General features: G+C 43.5%; 1 protein-coding gene across 4 annotated transcripts in view; it reads right to left on the bottom strand.

The window, feature by feature from the left end:
- Window positions 1-992: 992 nt before the first annotated feature.
- Window positions 993-19442, bottom strand: part of LOC147619465 (protein TPX2-like) — a 37366-nt gene continuing 18916 nt past the window's right edge. For 2 of the 4 annotated variants that reach the window (XM_086773139.1, XM_086773141.1), the window contains exons 16-22: window positions 3321-3386; window positions 2994-3071; window positions 2486-2602; window positions 2319-2410; window positions 2038-2143; window positions 1633-1739; window positions 993-1554 (exon numbers count right to left, since the gene is read on the bottom strand). In XM_086773139.1, the coding sequence (XP_086629265.1) occupies window positions 1452-1554; window positions 1633-1739; window positions 2038-2143; window positions 2319-2410; window positions 2486-2602; window positions 2994-3071; window positions 3321-3386 (669 nt within the window). In that variant the 3' untranslated portion in view covers window positions 993-1451. The remainder of the gene's footprint in view (window positions 1555-1632; window positions 1740-2037; window positions 2144-2318; window positions 2411-2485; window positions 2603-2993; window positions 3072-3320; window positions 3387-19442) is intronic. The other 2 variants (XM_086773140.1, XM_086773142.1) reach the window with 1 other exon arrangement.

Genomic DNA, 19442 nt, shown 5'->3' with positions numbered 1-19442 from the left:
ATGAGTTCAAGTCCCACTAAGCTCTCTCATGTTATAAAGGGACACCTATGCTCGCTTGATGTGTTTGGTTGCTCGGGCTCTTGCCCCTTGAACACTCGAGTGACTCCTCCTCCTCGGGTGGTGGATCACCCGAGATAGGAGGATCCATACGAGACCCCTCCGCTGTTCCAACGCTCGACTCATCGCGGTAGTCATGGGGGATGCCTAATTCGTGGCTCTTGCCCAATGGTGCGTGGCCCTTGCCCGACCATGATAATTGGCTAATTGTTGGAAGGGGAAATCGGCTCCACCCACTTGAGTGGGCCCCGGGTGTGTACGGGAAAAAAAAAAAGTGGAGCTTTATCCTAACACCACCTTGGAATTATTAGCTTTTACTTATGAAAGGCCTGCTACACTCCCGTGTGTACCACATCACAACTTTTTGCACCTTCCAACCTTCCTAAGGTTCACTTTGCCAAACCTAAAAAAGTCCTCACCTCCATCTGGCTCGGGTGCAACCCACATGGAGGTAAGGCCTCAAAGTTGGATAAATCTAAGGAAGCAACCCACTAACAAAGCCCCACCATCCAAGCAATCCATTGTGCAGATTACAAATCACTATCAGCCAATGTGGTCTAAGTCTCTGGATTACTAGCATATAGTTTGCCATTAGGCTCTTAATCGAGGACTCTCGGGCTCAAGTCCGGTCCCCTACTTTTTTGGTGCCATAGTATGGAACGTATGTGGTGTACTTGGCTTGGCCATGCTAACTACAAAGATATGAGCTGTGTCCCTTACTTTTTCTTCAAGGATCATAATTACATGCCAGCTACATAATTTCATACCCTCTTCATTTACCCCTTCCAATGAAGTGATTTGCCTGGCAACTACTCGTTGAAGGACCTGAAACATCTCAAGGCTGCTATGGTTTCATTGGTTGGCAGTCCTGAGACCATGTTGTTTTGCCACCCTACGCGTTGCCAGCCAACAACTATACCACCACCCCTCGTTAATTTACCAGCCAACAACTACACCACCAGTTAATGTGATAAATTATCTGAAGATCAAATATTTTACAACCATGCCCAGCACCTTGGCAATCCTAATAAGTTAGCCTGTGGGGCTAAAAATACCATCAAAAAATTTGGTCTCAATCACATCTCAAAGACCAAAAAGGCACAGCTGTGCCAGTTTCAGACCTTGATTTGTAGGTTCACATGACTTGAAATCTCTTCCATTCAGTCCTTTCAATTCTTAGCAACCAGCAGTTACTATAACTGTAACCTTACCTGTCAAGTGCATGGAAATGTTTCATGGAGTGCTCCATACTCCCATCCTTTTCTTCGTTTCTTCACTCCAAGCCAGTAGGCTCTAGCCCGATTGGTTTTGATCCCCGGCAATCTCACTACAAGTGGCCCCAAGTGTCGTTGGGGCACCTTGCATTCACACAGATTCATGTGAATGCATAGTCATCATCTCATGTAGCACACTGGGAAAGACATCTTTTGTGACTGCCTATCCTCCTTCGGTCGCGCCATATGTGGAGTCATATGTGGAATGATGTCCTTTGTTGACCTACACAAATTTAACTCCTCAATAAAGCACATGACATGGGTATTAAAGGACTACGATGATAGAACTGTTATAACATACCTCGTATGGACAGGAAATGCCTCGTATTCTTGTACTGGCTGTGGATAGAAGGTGCTTTTTACATGAAAAAATCTATCCTCCTGCTCATAAATGTGGTTCTTGAGATACTGCAATCAACAAAAAGGGGGATTATTGTTGAAACTAATAGAGTGTAACTGGCCTTAAACACACAAATAACCAGCCCATTCTTGATGTCAGCATTTCATGGTGGGGGGCATCTGCTTACAGACAGGCAATCAGCCAATTTACAAAACATAACCCACGCATCCTTGAGTCAGAGCAGCTTGGGGCAGGACAGGGGTTGGGGGGGGGGGGGGGGGGGGGGGGGGGGGGGGGGGGGTTGGGGGGGCATGCGCAGCTGCTTACAGACAGGCAAAATCTGCTATTTACAATTGCAAGCTTAACCTTCTTGTCGCTCTTTGCTTGTTGGACAGCTTGTGCCTCTTCTCCAAATACAAATTGCTGAATCTCACCAAGAGGCTTTCTGGATCTCTCAGGATACACTTGAGCACTGGAACAGTAGGAAAACAAAAGCAGACCATAAAGACAAGATTAGATGTACAAAAACAAGAAAAACGAACACAAATACTTCTTAATCACACTATAAGGCAAGATTAAATGTGCAAAAACAAGAATTAAAAACATTAACTCTTTAATCATCCTAAACTTGGATGCCGTATACATACTTGCTGCTAAGAGTAGGCACGCCTTGACGTGCCATTGCATCAAGCTGCATTCTTTGTTGCGGTCTATCATTCTCACTTAAAATATATAGATCCTGCCCACATAAAAGATTGTTAACAAGCTTCATATGCTCCAATGCTCAGAAATTCAGATGAGTGAGAAACCATACATTGAATCGATCAGTAGCGGGCAGGTTATATGCCATGGAGATTCTCGCATTCTGCTCACTTGCTTCCTGTGCAAATAGACCTCTCTCAATTTTACACTGTTTGGTCAGTCTTTGTTCCTGTAGGCAGAAGGAGTATGCTTATTGATATATACCTTCATAAGATTGGACTATATCCAGTCTTATAAAATCACACCTAGTAAAACACCACTGGATGGCCTTGAGGTAAGAGAAAAAAAGCATAGCTAGAAATGTATAATATCTACCATTGGATGGTCTTGAGATAGGTGAAAAAAACATAATTACAGAAACCATATGAAGTACGAATGAACTCTCTATCTATATATATTCATCTTTAAACTTATTTATTCAATTATAAAATGTATCTAAAGTAGTAATTATAAATTTAAAAAATTAGTGTGAAACACAGGTTATTGCACTAGTATCACATTATGGAGAATAATACACCTTAATTATGTGTGTAATCAATGAGAAAAGACAGCTAAACTACCATACATACCCGGTTTTGTTGTTCCATCATAAGAGCATCATGATATTGTGCACGTTGATCAGTTGCAAAGTGAAATTCCTAGAATCACATGTAATCAATTAGCAAAAGTGATACTACGGATTCAATCATTGAAAGGAAAACTTTTTTTTTTCACGATTTCACTCATGCTTTTTTTTAAATATGTTTTTAATGCAAACCATATAGTTCTGCCCATGCACAAGCGCAGCTGGCTCCACTTGTACAAATTACAATATAAGCTTTGAAGTTTGCTTTCTGTACATCAAAGCATTCATTCATATAGGGTTTGTGATCAACCACAAATCACACCTTTGGTCTGGTAACCTGGCGTTTTGGGACCGTAAATACTCCCACATCACCCCTACTCGAGAAAATCTGCATTGACATAATACCATCAGAATACCATCTTATGCATAATATTATATTATATCATATTACATTGTATTAATTATACTATATCATGATGTCTTATATCATATCCTGTTACATTAAATTAGTTTCTCTCTTTATTAAGCACATTTCAAACTTTTACTTTTCGAGATGTGGGGTTTTGAAGTCAGTTGAGTATGGGCTAACCACAAGGGCAAATTCCCATTCACTGCTAGAGATTCACCCACATGAAGGGACAGGGACATAAAGGGCAATTTCATAACATGACCATTATATGGAAAATCTTCTACTGTGTTCAAGTCGACCGCCCGCCCTTTGATTGGCATTATGGCTTTTGCCTAAGCCAATCAGCCTCCCCCCAACCGACCAGGAGAACAATCCTTTTTTCTGAAGACAAGCTTTGGACCTTACATGCAGATTGTGATAAAGAAGTTGTCATGTGCACAGTGTGTATCTACACGCACGCAAGACTAGCTTCGAGGTTTGGCGAAGCTTGGAGCTAGGCAGATTGATTGGCGAGCTGAGTTAGGGATGGACTAACGGGCCAGCGCCCAAGTGTGGACGCTCGATGACCGGCCAAGAGCCTATAAAAGGGTGGCCAAGGTTAGTCATCAGTCATATAGAGTCTCGCGAGATTTGTGACAGCTCTATGGTCTTGGAGCCTGGATCTAGTGCAGACGTGCACCTGCTTTACGCAACTGAGGCCGGCAACAATCTCGAGGCCCGCGAGGGTAGCTTCGTGGCGGTATGGGACGTCGCGAGGAGGAGATTGGTCGATACGTCAAACTAGTTAGCTCAGCTCGTGGCTCGGTGGGGACAGCCAAGACTGTGGGCTTGCCCACGGCTGTCATGGTTGGGAGGTGAGTCAGGCCTGCACCCCCTTGTTGTTTGTTTGTTTGCAAGTCTCAAGTCTCGTACCAGGAGCGTTCCACGAGGAGATCCGGTGGGGATTTGACAGTGGTATCAGAGCATGCCTCGTGAACGAGCAAGTCAATAGGTAGAGAAGATGAGGTCGAAGAAAGGTATGTGTTCAAAAAGCTTGCTGTTTTTTCTGTGCATACTACTGTTTTTCAGATTCAATACGTTGTTTTTCATCATAGGAACCCGTGATGATAGCGATTGTGGTCTAGAAAGAGTTGTTTGCTTTGCAAAGAAGAGGAAAGATGTTTTTGAACTGTGTAAACAGTTTCAGGTGAGAGAAAACAGAAAAAAAGCACGTTTGCTTTTGGCTGCACGAAAGAGAAAGAGAGAGAGCGAGAGAAGCGATTGCTGACCATGCAAGGTCGGGTACTGCTGGTCGTGTACTGCTGGCCGGGTACTGTTGTACTGGTTGTAGGCACACGCATAATGTAGGCAGGTGCCCAGGCCAGGCCTACACAGGCGCCCAGGCCTACGCAAGCAAGGCCTACGTTGCCTCAAGCTGGCGCAGACCTGCATGAAGGGGCGCCTGCAGAGCACGTAAGGCGACCGCAGAAGGCTGGCGAGGGCAGCCCGTTGGATGACGTCAACGATGCAGGCAACGATGGCAACCGGCGACGTTAATCCAAGAGGGAAGAGAAAAAAAAACAAGGAAAGCACTCGCCGATTTGGGCTTGCTTTCGTTTTTTTTTAGTTTAAATTTTTTTTTTTTAGTTTAAAAGCCCCCTCCAAGTTTTAAAGGTGTTTGTTTTTTTTTAAGAAAACAGAATATATATATCCATATATATATATATATATATATATATATATATATATACACACACACACACATATATATAACACAAAAGCAAAAGCTCAAGTAGCTTTTGGGGATAGTTACATAAACCGGCTTCTTGCCACACATCTCTCAAGTTTTCAAGCTCTCAAGTTTCCTTACACTTTTACTGTGCAAAGATCTAATTTTCTCTCCACTGGCCCTCTTCACGATGTCGACCCAAGAATCGGAGTTGGAGCCCCTTGTCGAACGCGAAGGCTTGCCGGCTACGGAAGATACCAATGCCGATCTTTTTGACGATTATGTGTCAAAATCTGATTTCCAAGAGTTCAAAGTTGCTCTCAAAGCTTCTTCTTCGGAACGTCGGGCACAAATTGCCGCCCAGATGCAAGCCTTGCAGAACTCCATCTCTCTCTTGACCACTACCCTCTCTACTCTTTCGGGTATGGATACCTTGGCCTCTGCTTTAGGCCGCAACATTACTTCGGAACCGTTCAAGGGCGAGCAAAAGCAACGTACCAAGGAGATCGTGGACACATGGCTACATAAGTGGCAGGTCCATTTTCAGTTTCATCCATATGATGATGGAAAAAAGATCCAGTTAGCAGCAGATTTCCTTTCGGGCAAAGCTTTGCTTTGGTGGAAGGAACTCAACCCTAAGCCAACAACTTGGGCACAATTCGAAGACGTCTTCAAGAAGGAATTCCTCAAGAAAGAGGATGATTATGATGTTGTTGCCCGGTTTACAGCTTTGACCATGACCTCGCAGCACCTCACTTATGAGGTCTACCTCCAGAAGTTTAGGGACTTGCAGATGAAAGCTACAAAGATGGATCCCACTACTCTTTTGGGATTCTTCGTAGCTAGTTTACCAGACTCATATCATTTACAAGTTAAAAATAACAAATGCAAAACATTGGACGAAGCCATTCATTCAGCTCGTATCTATGATGATACAATGGTCTCTTCCAAGTCCAAACCCATTACCGAGCAGGGGAACAAGCATAAACGAAAGTTCTCTGCACCTATGGCCAACACGACTGAAGGAAAGTCTTCGGACCAACCTTCGAAGAATTCAAGTTCGACACCAGCGAAGAAGAAACGACTCCTTAGGGCTTTAAAGCTCAAGAAGGAAGGACATTGTTTTATCTGCGAAGAAAAAGGACACATGCGTAATGAGTGCCCAAAGCAGAAGGGGGTGCCAAGACCAACGCAGGACCCAAGCCAAAGGAGGCTAACCAGTTGTCTTTGACAGGTACATCAGTTACTGTACTTTCTCGCCCTAGTGCATGTTCTGATTGTCTGTTCAACTCTAAAGTATTTGGCTTGCATGATCTTCTCCGAGTTTATGGAGAAGTGAATGGCCATAGAATTCACATTCTTCTAGACCCTCGCAGCTCACACAACTTTGTTAACTACAAACTTGTGTAGAAATTGAGTCTTGATACGACACCCAGCGATCATACCTATGAGGTACGCCTACCTGCGGGAAGGCAAGTATGGGATCGAAAGGTGGAGATGCTTCCAATCCAGATTCAGGACTACAAAGATACTCTGGAATGCTATGTATGTTATGCACCTAGAAAATGTAGACTTGTTATTAGGGATTGAGTGGTTTAAGACTCTTCAAGTCCAGATAGATTGGTCTAGTCATATTTTTTCTTTTCAGCATAGGAACATCCAGTATAGTATTTTAGGTGATTGTATTCATCCCTCTCAGGGACCTCTTGTAAATACAGTTGATTTTGGAAATATAATGGTTCTTCTTTGTATACCGCTTTCCATTGTGTATTGATTCCACTTTCTTCTTTTCTCATCCCTTCCATGGATGTAAATGAATTACGTGTGTTTGAAAGCAAAGAATTACAGAAGATACTTGATTCGTTTCAAGATGTATTTCCTAAGGAACTGCCATCGGGTTTACCACCTGAACAGGCCGTAGATCATCGTATTGACTTGATCCCTGGTGCTCATCCTGTCAGTATTCCACCTTACAGGATGAGCCAAGCTGAGGAAGATGAGTTGGCTAAACAACTCGAAGATTATTTGAGGATGGGCCAGATCCGTCCAAGTAAATCGCCTTGGGATGCACCTGTGTTGCTTAGGAGAAAGAAGGACAACACCTGGAGAATGTGTATAGATTACAAGAGATTGAACAAGCTGACAATTAAGAACCGTTATCCTCTCCCTAGATCAGATGACCTGATTGACCGGTTAGCAAGAGCGAAATATTTCACGAGGATAGATTTACGTACTGGCTATCACCAGATACGTATTCATGAAAGGCATGTCGAAAGAACCGCCTTTCGAACTAGGTATAGCCATTACGAGTTTCTAGTATTACTTTTTGGGTTAACCAATGCTGCAGCCACTTTCCAGCAAATGATGAACGATCTTTTTCGTGAACATTTGGGGAAATTTGTGGTGGTGTTCCTGGATGATATTTTGATATGTAGTCGTACTCTTGAGAATCGTGTTAGACACCTCACAATTGTCTTATCTATTTTAAGATAGAATCGACTATATGCTAAGTTAAGTAAATGTGAGTTTTTTATAACAGACATCATTTACTTGGGACACAAGATCACTAGAGATGGATTGAGCATTGACTATGACCGAGTTCAAAAGATTCTGGACTGGCCTATACCGCTAACAGTGAAACAACTTCGTTCTTTTCTCGGTTTTGTTGTTTTTCTTCGAAAATCATGTGCACAGTGTGTATCTACCGTGTGTTACACGCACACAAGACTAGCTTCGAGGTTTGGGGAAGCTTGGAGCTAGGCAGGCTGATTGGCGAGCTGAGTTAGGGATGGACTAACGGGCGGGCACCCAAGTATGGACGGACGGGCGCCCAAGTGTGGACGCCCGATGATCGGCCAAGAACCTATAAAAGGGTGGCCAAGGTTAGTCATTAGTCATATAGAGTCTCGCGAGATTTGTGAGAGCTCTATGGTCTTGGAGCCTAGATCTAGTGCAGACGTGCACCTGCTTTATGCAGCCGAGGCCGGCAGCAATCTCGAGGCCCGCGAGGGTAGCTTCGTGGTGGTATGGGACGTCGCGAGGAGGAGATTGGTCGGTACGTCAAACTAGTTAGCTCAGCTCGTGGCTCGATGGGGACAGCCAAGACTGTGGGCTTGCCCATGGCTGTCATGGTTGGGAAGTAAGTCAGGCCTGCACCCCCCTTGTTGTTTGTTTGTTTGCAGGTCTCGAGTCTCGTACCAGGAGCGTTCCACGAGGAGATCCGGTGGGGATTTGACAGAAGTCAAGACCACACTTATTGGAAAGATTTTCCGGTCTCATCCCTCCCGCTCTCAAGCTAGATATTGGATCCTGGTGGCACTTCCCAAAGAGCTTGCCTCGCATTTCATTGATGCCTGCTTGCTTGGAAGAAGCTTCTTCCAAGAAAATTTCAATCCGGCGGAAGTAACCTCACAGACTCTTGAAAGCAACCTGTTTCCTCTCGACCCGAGGAAACTATTGTTCTTCCGATACCGCTAGAACTTTGACTTAGAGCTAGAGGAATGCAACTTTTCCGATCTTCCTCAAGTTTCCTAGGCTCCCACGGATCTATTGGAAGTTTTTGGCTTCCATAGGATTAACCTTCGGACAGGTTCTAGAAGTCCCTGTCCTTCGAGAGACTTTCCACAACAACTGTCACAGCTAGTGTTGATGGGGTACCACGAGTCATGATACTCATCAGTGACCATTGTTTTACAAACGATAATGTGATGCTTGCAGGACCAGATAGCTCTTTATTCAAACAGCAGATGGAGATTGACGATAGAACGGACTAGTGCCATGTCTATCGACAACACAGCCACATTGCTAGACATTGTCTGAGAGCCAAGGACTATATATATATATATCTAGATGAATCCAAGAACATGCCCAAATTCACCTTTTGAGAACGTGCATGTTATATACTCATGGTAGACAACCCACAAGACTATATAACTATCAACTCCATTATGCATAGTATGGACTAGATACTACGACATCCCCACTAACGTCATCAGTGCCCAAGAGTGGGTGTAGAGCTCTGTATCAAGATATGCTCTCACACACGCACTACACACTTCTTTTTTTTGGGTAAAACCAGTTGAAATTGCATTATATCATAAATGTACAAAGAGGTTTGACATAAAGAGGATGTCTAAACCCTAGAACTTAAAAACAGTAGTAAAAAAGTTCTATGCAAGAGACATGAAGATCACCCTCGTGATACAAAGACTGCCTCAGTGAGGATCTAAAGGACTCATATGAATGAGACAGTGGCTGACCCAAGAAAGCATAATTATGCTGCATCCATATAATCCATAGTGCCCAATATCGAACCAAAGAGAGGAACAAGGAAAACTCTGACAGGGAATGTGAAGATCTGCCAAATAGCCAAAAGAATTTCCCAAATCTCTGTTGTCCCGGAAAGCGAAGATGCAAATAGCTTGAAATTCTATCCAAAAGCAACTTTGAGTGAGGACATAGCCATAGCAAGTGAGGAACTGTCTCAAACTGATACAAACATCGGAGACAAGCAGAGGACGCTATCCCTCTTTTGACTAATTTAACTCCCACCGAAAGCGCACCAACCATGCATCTCCATAAAAATAACCTTTGTTGTAAAGGTAATTTACTTGCCCATAGTAGTTTAAGATTACACCTCCACCAAGAAAGAGATTTGTGCAGATGCCAAAGGGCGTTGGCATGAGTTGCAATCCAAGGGCATGGCAAAATAGACCTGTAGACCTTCATAGAAGCCAAAGCATGAAGAGGGAGAGGATGATCAGCAGAAACTGAAGATTGCAAAGTCCAATCCCTTAGTCTGTCCCTTTGATGATAAAAACAGCACTCCAATGGAGACTTTCCTGCCGTAAAGAGTTGGAAGAATGCTCATTATCAGGAGACCATTTAAGTGAGGATAAAACCTGTTTCCAATCTTGCAACAAAGAAGTGGAAAGGGGACAGCCTCGAATTCTCCCTTGAAATTTTCCCAAGACTACCTCCCAAAGATCAGTGATCCAGTTGCCATACACCGATGATTTCATAGTAGAGCACATGGTTGCTAACATAATGGCCCAGGGCTGTTGTTGGGAAAAAAAAGTAGTAAGCAAAGTTGCCTTACGGGCAAGCATGTGATACCTGAGATTGAGAATGTTAAGACCACCATGCATCTTGGGGGAGCATACAAAATCCATTTTCAGTAATCGCAAAGCTTTCACATGTGACTTAGTCTTCCATAACAATTCCATTGCCTGGGACATGAAGGCTGAAATATCCCTCGGAGACCAGTGAAGCAAAGGTAAGTAAAACTGGACATATGCCATGAGAATAGATTAGACTATCCGAAGTCTAACATGTAACGGCCATGTGGGAATTTTCCAATATTCCAACTTGTCATGAAGCTTCCGGAAAATCCATTCCATTTGTTGTTTCCTTGTGATATTCCAGCCAATTGGATACCCTAAATGACGCACCGCCTCATGACATTGCACAATGTCTCCGGGCCATAAAAGGGCATGCCAATCACAGCTCTTTAAGGGAATGAGCTTGGATTTTCCAAAATTGACCATCAAACCAGCTGCAATGCCATAAAGAGAAAGAGTATCCATGAGAGTCCGAAGATCTTGCTGAGTATTCTTTGGCATGAAATATGAGTCATCGACATATGCCTGTGCTATAAGAGGGGTAGACCCAGGAATGCTCAATCCATGAATATGTCCATGCGTCGTAAGAGAGTCCATATGCAAGAGCAATGGGTGAGTAGCAATTGCATATAATAGAGCACTGAGAGGACAGCCTTGACGCACAGATCTGGTCAACTTCCAAGCCTGTGATAAATGATTACCAAGGATGCATTGAGAAGTGGACTCAGAATATAACCAATATATGATGTGTACCAACTTAGGACCAAAGCCCATCTTGGACATGATGAGAGAAATAAAATCCCAATGAATCGTGTCAAAGGCTTTGGCCACATCCACTTGCATAATCAACACATCTTGTTGAGTATATTTTGCATATTCAATGGCAATCAATGCATTGGAAATGTTATCCTGTATTTGCCGTCTGGGCAAAAAACCATATTGACGAGGATGGAGTGCATGACTCAATGCTCCAGATATCCGGTGAACAATCATCTTTGCAACAAGTTTATAAATAACCGGCATGAGTGTGATTGGCCTCCAGTCAGACATATGTTGGCATAGACTTTTCTTAGGGATTAGTTGAACAATGCCATGCTTCCATGAAGAAGGAAGACAGCCCATGCCATGTTAATCATCTCCAGGAGGACATCCTTGAGGTCTTCCCAAAAAGCTAGGTAAAATTCCACTGAAAGACCATCCCAACCCGGAGACTTGGATTTACCAAGATGATGCAAGGCCTCTTCCAATTCTGTTTCAGTGAAAGGTAGCTCAAATCGAGCTGCATTCTTAGTGTGGATAACTGGAGAGACATGTTGTACAAATTGTTGCCTAGCTTGATGTACCTGAGAAGATGGCTGATGTACCCCAAAAAACAAATTCTGAAAATGAAGGAGACATACATGCTGTAGTCCAGACATAGTGTCAGTCCAGGAACCATTTGAAAGCCTCACTCTATATATGGATTGTTTCCTTCTGTGAGCATGCAAGTTTCGGAAAAAAGATTTAGAGGAACAACCTTTGTCCAACAGTGGCTTCACTCTTGCCCGAATCTTCCATTTTTGGAGTTTTCGATGATCATTTAATTTGAGTAGAGAGTGAGCATGAGAGAGGGAATCCATCTCTTGAAAAGAGAGCTGCCTGCAATGACTAAATTCAGTGAGTGATTGAGTCATTGTTTTTGCCCAAGAAACTTGGGTTCTCCATTCAGCCATGTACCAAACACCATAGTCCTGTATGGCTGCCTGAATTATGCACACACAACTTTCCCATGCATAATTAATATCCTCCTGTGCATGAGAGAAGAGAGGGTGTATGGTAGCCCGGATCATGTGTTGGAACTGTTGATGTAGAAGATAAGCATTATTGACATGTAGCAGCCTGCTACTTCGAGAATTCAGGTCATCACAAGGCATACCAAATGTCAGAGACAACCAAAGAGGAGCATGGTCGGACATCCTGAGAGAATGATCAACAGATAGATGACACGTGAATCCATCAAACTGGCATGCATTCAGTAAGCACCATCGATCTAACCTGGCCCAATATTCACAGAGAGCATTATGATGAAAAGTGTATCCCGGTATTGTGTTATGTATGGATATGCAGAGATCTCTTGCATGTAAGGAGGATAACATGTGCTCCCAAGATTGCTTTTCAGAAGGGAGCATGTGACTTTTATGAGAAGTATTATCTTGTGGCTGAGGGGAATTATTAAAATCCCCACATATAAAGGCATTTGACAGCCAGGGGTATTTAGCCAGAGAGTCCCACATACGAGCCCTGAGAGCTGAAGTCTGCGCGATGCATATGCCGAAGCAAACTCATAGATCTCCCCATTAATCATGGTTTGGAGCACCATCCATCTGCCATTAGGATCGTTGAAAGTCAAAAGTGGATGCAAGTCATGTTTGACCAGTATCCATACTCCAGAGAATTTTGCCATGCCTGCATAGAATATGTCATATCCGGCAAAAGAAGCTTGCTGACCAGCAAGGGAGTGCTAATTATGCTCTTGCAAACACACCACATCCGGATGCAATGTATGTACATAGTGCCAAAAAGCCTCCACCTATTAGCATTACAAAGACCTTGTACATTGAAGGGAAAACATTTGATTGAAGCAAACATAGCAAGGGGTATGTACAAAGCAGGTCAAGGCAACAAGTAACAGAGCTAGGCAGCCATAGGCTGCAAATCCTCATGCTCTAAATAAGTGAGTACAGGGTTGGCATCATCTGACTCGCAAATTGGTATGCCCTTTTTCAGCACATCAACCCATAATCTTGAGGCAGGAGAATCAGCTGAAGTAGAGGTTTGGACCGGGAGAGGGAGTGGAGGCATCCCAATGACGAGATTAAAGAGGCCTCGTTGAAGATAAGAGCAGCTTCCTGGGTGGTTGTAAAGCTTCTTTGACCGAGGCATCCAACTCTTTCATTTTTGCTTTGCCTTTATCCTTTCCCTTGGACAAGCTGGGCTGAATCTGATTGGTCGTCTTTGCATTCCTTCCTTGAAGATAATCAGCATTCTTGATGCCTTGACCTTCAAACTTAGTAGATGGCTGAGAGACAGGGGGAGGTATGACATTGGGAGGAGGCTGATGCAACACCATCGGACACTGAGAAGCAAGGTGTCCAAACTTATGACAGGCAAAGCAAGCACCTGCAAAGACTCCCCATTTTAATTCAAAATACTTTTCCCCCAGATGAATTCCCTCCCTCTACTGCAATAGAGGGAGGGGTGGGGATGTCAGTGTCCCACACACACGCACTACACACACACACACACACACACACATAAGAGCATATATTCACACAAAGCCCTTTGTACTGAGTTTCTGTCAAACCTCCGAAGATGAGGGCAGACTCAGCCATAATGAAGCCTAGCACTAAGGGGAGTAGCAAATAGAAAGAATTAGTACAGCAAATAAGTAGTTGATAGGGCAAATGCACCGCTAAAGATAGAAAGAATTAGCACAATATCAACTGGCCACAACTCGGACGAAAACTTCACAATGTGAAATCTGCATGTCCGCTAATACGGCTGAATTATATACCTAGATGAATCCAAGACTACCCTAGGAGACAGCACAAATGTGCCCCGCAGGTGACACAACCCAAGGCCCCTCCAACCCCCACTGCCTCCAAACCTCGGCTTGTTTGGACTTAAAGACAGGTTGACAGACGTGCACCCACTCCTAATCCACCTGACGTGTGAGATCCCATTATATTATTGGGCGAGATGCAAATGACTAGTGGGTTGCTCTAGGAAGCGTTGGTATGCTTACCCTTCCTCAGTGATGGTTACTCATGCCTTTGGGTGCTTACGACTATATGGTGGATGCCATATCAGATATCTACATTAAAACCCTAGTGAGTGGGAATGGACTGGTGTGACTAACCCCATAAGAAGTAAATCTTTCTTCGGTTCCACTGCGTAACGCCAGGTTGCTCATGCTTGGACAGACCCAGAGAATTCCCATTTAGGCCTCATTGGGAGACGTATGACATTAATCCCACATTCAAAGAAGATTCCAGCAAACAATGGCACTCGTACAAAAGGAGCCAAATTTCCTACTTTTTCTAGTTGTTTCTACACGAAGGTTTGCCCACTGTAAACGGAAGGGGAAACTGAACGCAGAAAATCTAATCGATCATGCAATCTAAAAATACACATTTGCATGGCAGATAAAACAAGATGACAACTCTGCACAGTACACCACACTAGGGGCCAGAAGATGGGCTGACCCCCCCCCCTCCTTCATGGTTAGATTACCAAAAAGGAGTCTGCTTCCAATACAACTTATGCGGGTGCCCAGGGTTCACCACTGGCTGCACCAGTTTCTTCCAATACAATATGAAAACAAGAACACATCACAAAGTCTGAATTTGCTGACAATTCTCAGCACAAGTGAGCATTCCCGGCATCAAGCACATGCAGGACAACTATGGACAGTCCATAGCACTCCCACATCAGCCCGGGACAACTCAACATCTTCATCTTTTTTCTGTCTGGCTCATAGGGTAAGTCGACCAGCCCTCAGAGGCTGTTTTCAGCAGTCAACCAGCCCTCAGTAGCCATAGAAGAAAGCGACCAGCAGTTGTGCACAAGCTTGCAAACCTCTAGTCGGAAGGAAAACTATCTAGAAGCCCTCGACCAGCTCTTCCTCCCTGTTTTTAACCTCTGTCCAGCCTCTATTCAGGCTGTAAATCAGCCGCCCAATAGTGGAGAACATGCAGCAAGAGTCAGCCAGCTTTTCCCATACATCCGGTGAACTTCAGTCGCGATGGATGGCTGTAGAAACTTGCCAACAGGCTGCAAACCAGCCGACCAGCCCTCATGCACTCCTGAAAAGCATGCGCCCCCCTCAATCTGGAGTTTCTGTCAATATTGGAGGCTCCCCTGCTGAAAATAGCCCACACGTGTGCTTTTCTGGTCCAAAAAGAGGCGCCTACATGAAGGGAGTCCAAATAATGTCCAATGCCCAGTCTTTGGCCGCCACGTGTATGAAATAAGTCCTGCTCAATGTGTACTCACTTATAAGTTGTCTGGTCACTTATAAGTGAGTGTGAACCTGCACCCATAATTATTAACATGCGAACTCATAAAGCTGTAAATTGAGTTTTTGGGAATACTTACCACCTGCAAAACACATGTAGACCACCTGTCAGTCCCAAACAGGTGTGCACATACACGTCCACAGGGTGCCCAGCCGTCCCTGGCCCCATGGACAACGCAAGCAAAAATCTCTGGCATTGTCCAGGCAAACAAGCCAAGTCATCCAAAGATAAAATCAAAGTCATGCACACACGAGTGCAATTATATTGGAAGAAACACCCATCTGCTCAGTTGTATCCGATAAAATGTCCACGGCTCATGATTCTTTCGGAACCTTCCCAAAATAAAAATACACAAGATCTCCAGGATAGCTAGTCCCAGAGACTTTCATCATGTCACGCTCCATGGCCATACATGTACACCATGTCAAGCCCCACAAGCCACACATGTACTATCATGTCAGGCTACACCAGCTATACATGTATTGTCATGTCAGGCTCCATATGCCACACAGACACACCATGTCAGGCTACACCAGCCATACATGTACGTCATGTCATGCTCCACATGAACAGTAGAAAAAATAGAAGTTGTAAGAAATTTTGTGACATTCCGGTCACTTATAAGTGAGTTTAAACCTGCACCTATAATTATTAACATGTGAACTCATAAAGCTGTAAATTGAGTTTTTGGGAATACTTACCACCTGCAAAACACATGTAGACCACCTATCAGTCCCAAACAGGTGTGCACATACACGTCCACAGGGTGCACAGGCGTCCCCGGCCGTATGGACAACACAGGCAGAAATCTCAGGCATTGTCCAGGCAAACAAGACAAGTCATCCAAAGATAAAATCAAAGTCATGCACACACATGAGTGCAATTATATTGGAAGAAACACCCATCTGTTCAATTGTATCCGATAAAATATCCAGGACTCATGATCCTTTCGGAACCTTCCTAGAACATAAATACACAAGATCTCCAGGATAGCTAGTCCTAGAGACTTTCATCATGTCAGGCTCCATGGCCATACATGTACACCATGTCATGCCCCACAAGCCACACATGTACTATCATGTTGGGCTACACCAGCCATACATATACTGTCATGTCAAGCTCCATATGCCACACAGACACACCATGTCAGGCTACACCAGCCATACATGTATGTCATGTCAAGCTCCACATGCCACACATGAAGAGTAGAAAAAAATAGAAGCTGTAAGGAATTTTGTGACATTCCCCCTGGCTTCTAAGCAGTTGACCGCAACTGAAAAGCTTCCAAGTAGGCCTTCAGAAGTTCCGGATAATCCGCAAAATGATCCTCGTCCATCCATTTTGCATCCATAGCCGAATAGTTTTTAAACTTCACAAGATACCTGCGCACTAGCTTGCCACCTGCATGCTTGCGCTCTTTATGAAAAACTATCTGCTCAAGTTGCAATACCTCCTCAAGTTCATCCACTTCAGGTGGATCTTCCAAAACTGGTTCCATAGATGATGGTCCCACATAAGGCCTTAACAAACTGACATGAAAGGCATTGTGGATTTTCCAGTGATCGGGCAATACCAATCTATATGCCACTTCATTTATTTTCAGCAAAATCTGGAATGACCCGTAATAGCTGTTTGAAAGCTTAGGAAACTGACCTTCCTTAGCTGGCCGCTTCCGAAGACGTGCTTTCTCAAACTTTAGTAATATCCAATCACCTTCCTCGAAAACCACCTCTCACCTGTGTTTGTCAGCTACCTTTTTCTGCTTAGCTTGAGATCTCTCTATGGCTGTCCGAACCTATGCAAACGCAGTATCCAAATCACAGACATACTCATCTGCTGCAAAGATTTCATCTTTTGTTCGTAAGATAGATGGAAGCACCACCTTGCCATAGACTATCTGAAATTGAGCCTTAGTAGTTGAAGAATGTACGGTGTTATTCTATGCAAATTCAACCAATGGCAAATACTTTTCCCAATCTGACTTCTGCTCAGATACATAACATTTGAGCAAATCAAGCACAGCTGAATTTGCTATTTCACTCTGACCATCTGTCTGAGGATGATAGGCTGATGAAAAACTCAACTTTATAATTATCAAACAATGCCTGCCAAAATAAACTGGTAGTCAGTGCTGATGGGGTACCAACTGAAGATTGAAGGATCTCTATCCCCCACAATAGACTTGAGCACGCCATGATGTTTGAAAATCTGAGCTAAAAACAACTTTGCCATGTGCTCTGGCTTGATTGTTTTCCTCACAGGAATAAAGTGTGCCTGTTTGCTAAAACGATCTATAATAGTCCATATAGCATCATTTCCATGTGCCGAATTCGGAAAATCCATAATAAAATCCATAGCAATGCTTTCCCATGGTTCTTGTGGAATGGGTAAAGGCTGAAGCAAAAAACCAAGTGTCTTGTGTCTGTCAAACTTGACTTTCTGACACACTATGCACTCTCGCACAGAAGCTTCAATATCCCTGTGTAGAGCTGGCCAAACGAAATATCTTTCCAAAGCGTGTGTAGTAGCCAGAATACCACAATGACCAACATATGGAGGAGCATGACACTCTTCTATAACCTTTTGGCATAATTCACGCACTACACAAATACGATTCTGCATCATCAAAAACCCATCTCTAATCGAATAAGATGGGACAGCAGTACCATGATTCAAATCAGCCCAAATAAGCTAAAAATCTATGTCCAAAGCATACATATCTGGCATCCCTGATAAGTCTTGATGGTAGGCAGTAGTTACGGCATGCACTTGTGGCCTACGCGACAAAGCATCCGCTACAAAATTCTTCTTGCCCGGGATATGTAAAATCTGAAAATGGAACATGGACAAAAAGTTTGCCCACCTTAGATGCTTTTTCAAGATTTTAGGCTGTGAAAGAAAGTGCCGTAAACTTTGATGGTCTGTTTTTACCATACATTCAACCCCCAAAAGATAATGCTTCCATGTTTGAAGGGCATGAATAACGGCTAATAACTCTTTCTCATAAACCTGCAAATACAATTCCGCATGTTGCAGGCGGCGGCTTTCAAAAGCCACTGCATGTCCTTCTTGGTTCAAAACAGCCCCCAAACAATCTCCACATGCATCACACTCGACCACAAAAGGCCTATGCAAATCTGGAATAATAAGAACTGGCCCTGATATGATGGCATCCTTTAACTTCTGAAAAGCCGTCTTTTCGAAATCCGACCAACGGAATGCTACTTTCTTCTTCATTAGATCATGTAACGGTGAAGCTAAGAAAGCAAAGTGTAGAATGAATCAACGATAGTACGAGCATAAACCAATAAAGCTCCTAACTTGATGCACATTCTACAGTTCCGGCCAATCCTTGATTGCTTGAATCTTTGCGGGATCTATGCGTACTCCATCCTTAGAAACAATATGCCCTAAATAGTGAATTTCTGACAAGAAGAATTCACTCTTCTTACCATTGATGGAAAGCTTATGTTTCCTTAGCTCTTCCAAAACAATGACAAGATGCTCTTTATGTTCAGCCTCACTCTTTGAGAAAATGATAATATCATCAAAGAAAGTTCCTGTGAACTTGCAATGATTTGAACTTGCAATGAGGTCTAAAAATTATGTCCATCATTCTAGTGAAAGTGGCGAGAGCATTCATAAGTCCAAATGGCACAACCAAATACTCATATAATCCAAATGATGTTCGAAAAGCTGTTTTGTGCACATCTTGAGGTACCACTCGAATTCGATGGTAACCACTCTTAAGATCAATGCGACTGAAACAAGCAACTCCCTCAAGTTTATCAAGAATATCATCGATTCGGGGAATCGGAAACCTGTTCTTGATAGTAATCTTGTTAAGGGCCCTATAATCAGCACACATCCTGTATGTCCCATCCTTTTTCTGCACAAGTAAAACTGGAGAACAATAAGGTGAAGAACTTGGCCTTATCAACCCCTTCTCAAGTAAATCATTTACTTAAGTCATGATTTTCTCCTATTGGGCAGCACTCACCCTATAAGGAGGTCGGTTAGGAGGAGAGCTCCCAGGGATTATGTCAATACAATGATCCTCTGGTCTCTCTGGAGGTAACTCTCCTAAAAGTGAATCGATAAAACAATCAGCATATTCACTTAAGAAATCAATCTTATTATCTTGATCTAC

Source organism: Cibotium barometz, chromosome 33 (genome assembly GCF_041138505.1).
Source record: "Cibotium barometz isolate CiBa-2024 chromosome 33, ASM4113850v1, whole genome shotgun sequence".
In the NCBI taxonomy this organism is placed as follows: domain Eukaryota; kingdom Viridiplantae; phylum Streptophyta; class Polypodiopsida; order Cyatheales; family Cibotiaceae; genus Cibotium; species Cibotium barometz.
The sequence above is the reverse complement of the archived record's forward strand: the minus strand, read 5'-3'. Positions and strand labels throughout refer to the sequence as shown.